Below are 10,452 nucleotides of genomic sequence, written 5' to 3' on the forward strand. Positions count from 1 at the left end.
ATTCGTAGTAGAATTGCAGCATTTTCAGCTTCGCATATTGATACACGAACAGTCCAATCTGCAGGGGCAGGTCAACCTTGACCGACCGCTTACCCAGTTCAATTTCGTGCACCCCCTCTCCTATATCGGTGGCAGAACGAAACCGCTGGTCGTTAATGAACTGACTAGCATGTTTCGCCGTCATGCAAACCTTGACATCCTTGAAGTTCTCCTTGTTGGTCACTGTCTTCCCGTACGCGGAATTCCCAATGAGCTTCATCGTGTCCGCTCTAGCTGTTGAACCGCTAGCGTCTCCATCTCGTCTTGCGTCACTGACTTCTTTGCCGAACATCTCGAAACAACTACTGGGTCTGTACTGAAAAACCTGGTAAATCTCTGTGACTTCGAGGCCGTTTTGGAGATACCACTTAAGCAGAGGGGTGGTGAGGAGGATTTTCTTTCCGCACATACTGCCGATGAGTGTTCTCCGAGGCTCCGTGAGAAGCTGGTTACTCTTAGCGAAGCCATACATGTCGTCCCCGATCACGCTTTTCTCACAAGCAATGTCGATGTTCTTGAAGATAGGCGTCATCTCGCTGAATTTCTCCTTCTTACTGTCAGGCACATTTATATCACACTCAACGAAACCGAATAGATTGCCAGAGCGGATGTGCCTGATGATTTCTTCTGTTGTCATGGACTTCTTTCTCTGAAGAGGCAACCGCCGTGATTCAAGGAATGACTTCAGTTCCTTGCTGTTGGCTTTCTCCTCTTCCCACTCACATTCCCACTTCTCTTCAAGCTCATAACCCATACCATAGATTTGGTTTGCTCTCTCTTTGGTTTCTTCAAGTAACTGCTTCATGGTTTTTTTCAATGTCTTATTGACCATTTTTTTATTTTTCCAACACCCATGCCCGTGCCAGTAGCAACCATTGAATTCGTACACTGTGTTGGTCTCCTTGCAGTAGCCGTCAACCTGAAAGCGCGTTGGACCAATTCGCTTCTCCCTGGCATTCCCCTTGTGTTGTATCTTCATCCCTTCTACCTTCGAAGACTCCCATTCCAGCCATTCTATTGCCATGGTCATGTGCCCGTGACTGACCTGAGGTTTGAAATCCTTACCCTCTCGCCTTATAAAATGACCGACAGGCATTTCCTGCATCAGGCAACTCAGATACAGTGCATTGGCGTCATAACCAATGACCTTCTCGCATGGTTTGCCACCGCGGATTTTTGTCTCACCCTTTTCATGGTATCGATGGAAGACTATAGACGGACCACCGACGATGTTGTCTTTAAGAGTATGGTAGAAGTCTTTGTGCTTTTTTTCTATCAGTGTGAAGAAATCGTCACCAGGAATACTTTGAACTAAGTATCGAAGTGACAGACCCGGAGCAGAAGTGCCATCTTTAAACATGTCGATGTTCTTGTCCTTGTAGAATTGGCTCATCTTTTCTACAGCTGTCATGAAGGGAGCTAAATCACGGGTGCTGTACCATTTCAAGTAGTCTCTCATGGTTCGCATTTTCTTCACATCCCAGACCTCAGTGCAAGTCTTATAGTCCTCAGCAGACAGACTGCTAGTTCCAATATGTTCGCTTTCGAATTCTGCTTTAGGCGGAAGAGTCTCTTGATTAAGTTTCTCAAGCGAATCCATCCAACCAAATGGGAAGAAACCTTCCACTCCTTCGCATTCGTATGATTTTAGAAAATCCGCTAAAGTACATCCCTGAACAAGGTAGTTACTGATGTCCAGGAACTTGAAGAATTCAGTCTTAATGGCCAAATAAGTGTTGTTTTTTTTGATGACGTACTGAAGTGGGTTCGATTTCTTCAATGAGGTGTACAGATATTGCTTGACGAGATTGATGTCATACTTCGAGGATTCGAATCCCAGAACTGGTAACTCCTTAAGGTAGTCCTCGAAATCCTTTCTCAACTTTTTGAGATGTTTTAGGTTGCCTTTTGAGTCTAGCTCCTTGAAGACAAGTTCTTGAAATTTTTCCATCAGAACTTTGTAAGATGCCTTACTTATTTTGTCCAAGTATTCGATCATCTCGTTGACCAGCTGCTGGGGATCACCTTTTGAAATGATACACTTAGGTTCTTCAAAGCCTTGCACATTGCTGAGGACACTGACACTCAGAGGGATGTGCTTATACTCAACCCGTGTTTTGGTGGTCTTCTCGTCCTTTTCAGAAGTGTCCGGAAAACTCTCGAATCTGAAAGTAGCACGGTGCGGAAAGCAGCGATCCTCTGCTGGCACCGATATGTTCTCATCCAGAAGTCTGTCAAATATTGATGGAGCTGGCCTGTAGACACTGCCAGGAAACCTGTGTTTAATGTCTTTCGAACATTTCGCCTTATGTCTTTTAAGACCATTGCTCCTACGGAACACCCTCTGGCACCATGTGTTTGTACAACAAAAGGTGTTGCTGTACAAGTTGAAATCTTTGATGTAGGAGAAGTGCCCCTTGAACAAATTAAGTTTCATAGTTTTCTTCATAGACATGCGAGATCGAGTGACAAGCTTTGCGAATGTCTTTTTCTGCTCCTGTTTATTGGCGCCTGGTGTTTTGCGTTGACTTTGAGGAGGCTCTGGTTCGGTATCACCATTTTCACCGTCATCATCATCACCAGACACTCCAACCTCTTCATTTGAAACTTCTTCCTCTTTCTGTTGTGTGGACTTTATTTTCGAGTGTGGGTTCATGTCACTTGATGCTAGACTGCGACAAAGCTCTGCCTTTGGATTGGCTAATTTGCGTTTAGTGCAACGATGTCCTGTTTTTGGATTGGCTAATTTGCGTTTACTGCAACGACGTCCTTCCTTTGGTTTGGCTAAATTGCGCGTACTGCGTCTAGGTCCTGCCTTTGGATTGGCTAACTTGTGTTGACTGCAACCAGGCTCTGCATTTGGATCGACACCACTAGTGTCAAGAGGTTCAACTTCTTCTTCACCGTCGTCATCATCCTCCTTACGAGACGATTCATTCCCATCATCGGATGCACCTTCCTCCCCCTCCTCCTCGTCCTCACCCTCCTCCTCCTCCCCCTCTTCATCAGATACCTCATCACCTTCTGCTGGAATACTGTAGACCATGATGTTTGTTTCGAACTGTTTCTCTAAATCGGATAACTCTGTCAAAAAAATCCCTTGAAAGTCATCTCCACTTATATGCCGTTTCTTCTTGTATTCACCGAATAAACGCGTGGTTTCCTTCTCGCAGTTCTTGATAGAGAAGCCATTGTGAAGAGCCAAACATCTGAAGAAGCACAGGTTGTCCTCGAACACTTTACCTGTCTGTCTGCTCTTCACGAGTGAATGAAGTCCTCTGTTGTTTTTGAGAAACGGCGGTAGCAACACCCGATCGGCAAATCTGGCATCTTGTTCACGTATACAACCATGTTAGTTATCTCGTGTACAGACCATTTTGTACTTGGTTGTGAGGCAAAGTTTAAGGGTTCTTCTTCCTCGACACTGTGAATAAATTTCATCATATCGTCTCGAGAGGTTATGATAAACGGCGTCTCGAACAATCGGGCATTGTTGTTACTTGGATGAAAATAGCGTAGCTCATTCGTCTCGCTGTGCCTGAGAAGCAGACCGAATGAGGTGTTCAGCTTACAACGACAGTCAAGCTTCAGAAAAATTGCTAGCAGTTGATTTCTTTGCATCTCCGACCATTTCGGTTGCTTGTACAGCCGGAAATTGTAAACATCTTGAGCAGGCCGTCCATCCTTCCTGTTGGTGCGAATTTTGGCCCAGTTCTCCCGTATAATATCCAGAGTGTCTGGACTGTCCAAATTTGATGGAAACTCAAGTGGGTCTTCATCCATGAGAGAAACCTCGTCTTCGTCTTCAGAGTGTGGAGGGGATTCTTTCTGCACTGCCATGTGAGGGTTCTTTCTGCTCGTGCTGGCCGGTTCACCATCTTCGTTAGTATCGTCGATGGTATGACGTCTTTTGTGGCCAGGTTTCGTATCATCTGTTTCAGATTCGATTCCACCGAAGAGGTTCTTGGGTTCGAATGCGGCAGTACCTGTGGACCGCTTTTTCTCATGGATGCTTCTCATATGTCTCTGCAAGGACTGTTTTGTTGCAAAAGGCTTCGAGTTAATACATAACTCACAAACAAACCTTTTGGTGGAGCTCGAAGTCTTCGATGTACTAGGTTGTCCCTTTGATGTCGACGCCTGTTGGGAAGATCCAGTTGTATCGTGCTGTGACAAGAAAACACAATAACTTTCTATAAGAAACTCAGAGGCTATAAATACATGAGAAAACATAAATACTTTGCAAGGCTTGACACAAATCAGCTACAATGAACTAATTCTGTTGATATAGTTTTGATCAGAATCGTCTTAAAAAAACATTGTGACCTAATGATGTTCTTTCTTTTTGGAACCATGGTGTTTCGGCATATCGTTCCAGTGCATATCCTGGCAGGCAAGACCTGCAGTGGTCATAGCTTTAAGTTTCGGAACCATTACAAATCAAACATTGTATAAAATAACACACCGACATGTGTTCTGTTGCAGTACTCTTTATTCAAAGAAAGGGGGGGGGGGGTGCAATATAATTTCCAGTGTTTGTATAATATTCCCACAAAACAAAAACTTCTGGTTAAATGCCAACAATGTGGCTCAATTAACAAAACTAACAAAACAATTCATTGACTAATTGTGTTTCGCATAAAGTCCAGGCTCTGTTGTGGTTCCTTGGTAAACTTGTGATGTCACTGGTCACGTGGATTTAACTCCAGGCAGCTTTTATAACTACCGGTTAAGGTTCATGTTTGTTTGTTACACTTACCTCCTCTTTTGTGTCTTCAGACTTGGGAGTGGAACTTGGGACTCCTAGTGCCTGGTGAAGAGTATACAAAGTAACACTTCTAATAGGCATATTTATTTTATTTAGTAACACGGAATGAGATGAGGGATAGTGTGGTGTATTTCGCGTGGGATTGCAGACAATAAAATACACACACTGTGCAAAGGAGCTGCCATACTGAAAAACGTTTTATTTACTATCCCTGAGGGGATGCAGGTCATGGTGTGACCTTTGACACCAGCTGTATGCAATATACAGTAGGCCTACTAGTAGCCGAGTGTAGCAAAAGAGAACACCTTTCGTGTAGTACAATTTTTTGTTGACACTTCATATAGTTATCATAATTTATTCAAGGTTTCAATTCCCTAAAAAAAAAACCTTTTATCCATAGTTTAACATTGGGAATAGAACGACTTGCAATGTGGTGTGTGAGGCACCACTTCCATTTCAATCATTGTGTGCAAAATCTAAGTTTTTCCACTTGTTGATCTAATTTGAAAATGTTTACCAGGAGCGTCACACAGTAATTCTGCATACTATCAGGTGACGGCCGAGATGTCTTGCACAGCGGCAATCACAGGAGTCTTAGTTTTGGGTTGAACAAAACCAGTCCCGGTCATGACACTAACTTGTGTCCTTGACCCAAGATACTTATAATTGCTTCTTTTCACCCAGGGGTATAAAATGGGTACCTGCGAGTGTAGAGATTGTTTTGGTATTATGAACAAGCCTTTGGAGCGCTACGGTTGCCCACTTGTTGTATACCCCCCCCCCCCCCCATGAGCTAATGAAATATTAAAGGAATTGTTATTGGCCAGAGCGCATTGAGACGGTTATTGTGAAATGTGCCATATAGTTATTATTATTATAATGTCAATTAACAAATACCACACTATTTACAAACAAAATACGTACGTCATCCTCCATTGAACTGTCAGACCCTTGATCAGACATCGTCTTTTCGCTTCAACCGTGTCCTAAAGAGTGACAAAGAAAATTATGCAGACCAAACATAATGGATAATTATAAACTTTGAGGCGCATTCTATTTGATTAACCTCCCTGATAATTTTAAATGAGTTGACAGTGATTTCATTGTCAAGGTCTTGTGATACACTAAAGTCGTTCAGATGGGTTAAAGCATGGTTAAAGGCAGTGGACACTATTGGTAATTACTCAAAATAATTGTTAGCATAAAAACTTACTTCGTGAACGAGCAATGGAGGGAGAGCTGTTGATAGTTTAAAACATTAGAAACGGCCCTTTCTGAAGTAACGTAGTTTTTGTGAAAAAAGTAATTTCTCACAAAAATATTTAAATTGATTTCGAGGCCGCAGCTGAGGTCTCGAAATCAAGCATCTGAAAACTTCGTGGGACAAGGGTGTTTTTTTTTCTTCCATTATTCTCTCGCAACATCGGGACCAATTGAGTTCAAATTTTCACAGGTTTGTTTATAAATGGTGTGCATATGTTGAGATACGCCAAGGAAAGAAGACTGGTCTTTGACAATATTACCAATAGTGTACTTTCCAGTGTCTTTTTTTTTTTTTAGTTTTGTTAATTGAGCCACATTGTTAGCATTTAACCATAAGTTTGGTTCTGTGGGAATATTATACAAAATACTCTTAAAATGAGAAGCTACGTCACGTAAAAGAAACAAAACAGCAATTGAATGAGACAAACAGAAAAGAAGACGCATTTCAACACACCAAAAAGTTAAAATTTAAATTGCACGGGCACTTCGATATGGCATGTCCTATTGAATGCCTGAATTTAAAGACAGCAAAAAAAGTAACTCGGCTGTTGTAAAAGCACCTATAATTTTAAAATCGTTACTCGTATTCTAAAATACCAGGAGACGGACAATTTAATTACGGTGATTTTGACACCTTGTTTGTAACAATCGGTCGAGTATTGTTGTTGCGGTATGTGCTTACAGGTAAAAAGTTCCCGTTTCCATTGTTGCAGTAATTCCTATTGACAAGAGCAGCTTTTCAAAATTCCCGCTATTAGCTTCACGCTGAATCAGAGGAGAGATCAACCATGTTAAATTGTCCGTCTTCTGGTATTTTCATTTTTAGAATACGAGTAACAATTTAAAGTTATATGTGCTTTACAACAGCCGAGTTACTTTTTTTGCTGTCTTTATATTCGTCTCCGAAATCCAACAGTATATTATTTCAGCCCCAAATGACATCAGCAGCCGCATCGTTTGTAACCCTTTGTTTCCATGCGTTTATTGCTCACCGTAAAAATTTCCCCTTTAGGCTTCGCCCCCACGGCAATACGCCGTATCTGAACACGCTGGGGTTTTGCACACCCGCGGGGATGAGGTGATGGATGACAGCGCGTCGAGACGAGAGCGTTTCGGCCAATCAGAAATCGGCCAATCGGAAATCAGCCAATCAGCATGTGCCACCACGGAGCCATAATAGCCTGGCATAAAAACGTGCTAAGCACAGAACACCTCTTGCTCAAAAGAAGTAATGAGTATGCTGACACATTCGTCGACGTAGGGTGAAACCAAAATTAATATTCTTAATCCCCGATGCACATGCTTCTTTGGTACAGCCAAATTCCCTTAAAGTTAACATTGTAGCAACTCATATTTTTTTTTAGCAAAGAAATGATCTAATGCAGTATTTAATGCTTTTAAAACGGCTTTACGAATGGGGTCTGGCTGAAGTCGGTATGACGATTTGTTTTTGTGTCCCCCACCCCTACCCCTATAAGTTGCCATCAAAAACTGCGATACAGGCTATTTTTTCTTTCTACAAATCTAAAAAGACGAGCCTTGCTTTGACTCAATGAAATAGTATTTAGAAGAAGACAAGTTAATTCCACAACAACAAAGTGATATAAATTATTTTTTTATTTTTATAACAGAAAAATACGTAACATTTTTTATAACAGAAAAAGACGTAACTTTTTCTAAAATTTTCACAGGTTTGTTATTTGATATAGAAGTTGTGATACAAGAAGTGTAGGCCTTGGACAATAGTGTTTACCGAGAGGGTCCAATGGCTTTAATTGGACCTACTCTCTAAATGTAAAAGAGTGAAAAATACCCCTTTTTACATTTCGAGTTGTCCCGCATATGTCTCTTTAAAAAGAGTGGAGGTTATTTTACTCCTTTAAAAAAGGGGTTTCACTCCAGGACAGAGTGAAAAAAAATCACTCAAAAAGATGCAAACTTCAATCCTCAAAGAGTGGAAGACCACACGCGAAAAAGAGTTGTCCCTCATGGCACTTTAAAGGGTGCCTTTTCACTATTTTGCATTTAGAGAGAAAGGCTCGTATTATCGAATAAGATGTTTGCCGATTAATCCCGCTTAAAAACACCGCGGTAGAAGCACAAAGTGGGATGATCAAACAAAGGTTTTAATGGTGTACACATTTTAGAATCGGTGATAGTGTTTTTCAGTCTGCGCCTCTCTGTGGGGGCCATCAGGAACAGCTTTGGGAATAAACAATAAAAATAAATTGGGAATAAATACCTTGCTCTGATAACTCGTCCAGCGTGCAAAGATCCAAGTCCTTCGAAAAATCGGGCAAATACTACGGTAGAAATGTAGCTGGATATGCCATAAAAAGGACGTCTGGTCATGGTACGTGTTTTCATCAAGCACTGCTGCCTGTTAATGTTTTGAGCTTCACTTTGAGCGGGAATCTGTCGTGTGGACAAAACTCGATTGCGAAATCTAGTATTTCTCATCGGGGGTTTCCCGTGCACACAGCTTTAGTTTGTATTGTTCTATGTTCTATTTCTTTTTTTATCAATGATAGTGTTCCAGTGACGTCATTGTGATTGCAATCTATATATAGGGACCAATGTCTATGTCATAAGCAAAGTACACATTCGAAATATAATGTTCCCAGGCCACGCACGCCCTCTATTGAAAATTGCAATGTGTTTCCATTGTGGTATTGGAGCCTCATACAAAATATAGTTTAATCGCTGTCTACGGCGGACGGAAGCGTATGTGCAGCTGTTGCAGGATTCTGTACCCGTATGCCCCCCCCCCCCCCCCCCCCGAAAGTTTTAAAAACATGTTTTTATCACATTAAAGCTTATGTTTAAACTATAACCATTTACACTGGTAATGTTTAATCCCTAATCCAGATTTAAAATGGCAGTTTAGGGTACGTTGGTTGATGTGGATAACTTATAATATCCCCAATCATGTAGGCTACATATAGGATTTGAGGCAAGGCTTGGTGAGGTATCAATGTATAGAATTATTTGGTTTACGGTAACACCATTGCCCAATTTCATAGAGCTGCTAAGCACAGGATTACCAACCAAATTTTAAAGTGATTTTCAGGATGAGCAAACAACAGCTGAATACCAGTAACAAGGAATATGCACCGAATTGAAATTTGGTTGGTAATCCTGTTTTTACCAAGGAAGAAATTTCATGCTAAGCAATTTTTTTTTGCTTAGCAGCTCTATGAAATTGGGTCCAGGTGTGTCTCTACTTGCCAGGTAGATTTTGTTCTTTGGAGAACTGTCTTCTGGTCGTACCGCGGATTAGATTTTCGGATTTTCGAAAGACTTCTCAGTAGTGAAAAGAACTGTCCTGCTTTTTAACTAATCGGAAAGTAGAAAATTTCCTGGGACTACTATTTTAGCTTATATGATTGTTACCATGGCGTGAGTTCGGACTCTCCAGTCATGGCAAAAGCTTTTTATAGCCCAAAGGCAACGTTTCCCTTCAATGCATTTCAAAAGCTAAATTCGGGGTTTGGGCAATGGGGATGGTATTTTGCTGATTCTAGATTATAAAGTAGACTTTAAAGTAGATGAATCTTAAACATCTCGTTCACAGGTCCACAATCGATACAACATTTCGATTTCTATGGGGGGTCATTTGTTGTGCCTCTGTATGTTGACAATGCGTGTATACATAATGGAGCGGCCGTTAATGACTACAAAAGGAGTACATCACATAACCACCACACGTTTATAAGTTGGCTGTAGACAAGATTCTGTTGCAGAAAGGTCCTGTTGACAGTTGCAGAAACAACACTGACGCTCGCTTCACAGTGAACCAGCGTGGATGGAACAATGAAGGGGAATAATTATGCGATAGCTGTAAATGTTTAGCTGCACCGCCTGTTGACAGTTGCAGAAACAGCACTGACGCTCGCTTCACAATGAGCCAGCATGATGGGGAATAATTATGCGAAAGCTGGAGTAATTTTACCTGGAGTAATTATCCTGTGGTATGGCCACACCTCAAACTGAAACTTCTTTCATTATCTTCTCTCCATTGGGTTCTTGGGCTAGTGTAGTGATGAAGTTCGGTTTTCTTGGCTTCACAACCAGAATAAGTTACTGACTGAATGCATAATGGCAAATATCACATCTAAGACCGAGATTGATGGGTTCTCGGCAGGAGTGTCCCTCGCCGTGGTTTCAACCATCTCGCTGATGAGTAGCATCCTTATGGTGGTCGTTGTCGGTAAAAGACGCAAATCAAGACTCCATCATTCAGAGAGGTTTCTTACTCTATATGGATGCCTAGAAGGGACATACGCAACGGTGCCGGCCGTCCTATCTACGGTGTCTTATCTGAGCCACCATCAGTGGTCTGTGAATTCGAACGAAGTTATTTGTGACTTCCACGGTTGGAT

At 41.7% G+C, this 10,452-nt stretch overlaps 1 protein-coding gene across 1 annotated transcript; it reads right to left on the minus strand.

Annotated features, from left to right (window-relative positions):
- Window positions 1-3,297: 3,297 nt before the first annotated feature.
- LOC117302615 lies at window positions 3,298-8,466 on the minus strand. Its single transcript, XM_033786595.1, has 4 exons — window positions 8,313-8,466; window positions 5,732-5,793; window positions 4,799-4,849; window positions 3,298-4,206 (listed from the first exon to the last, which is right to left on the minus strand). Exons 2-4 carry the CDS (start codon window positions 5,768-5,770, stop codon window positions 3,298-3,300), a joined length of 999 nt encoding a protein of 332 aa, XP_033642486.1. The 5' UTR covers window positions 5,771-5,793; window positions 8,313-8,466.
- Window positions 8,467-10,452: the final 1,986 nt, after the last annotated feature.

Source organism: Asterias rubens, chromosome 18 (assembly GCF_902459465.1).
Source record: "Asterias rubens chromosome 18, eAstRub1.3, whole genome shotgun sequence".
NCBI classification, from domain to species: domain Eukaryota; kingdom Metazoa; phylum Echinodermata; class Asteroidea; order Forcipulatida; family Asteriidae; genus Asterias; species Asterias rubens.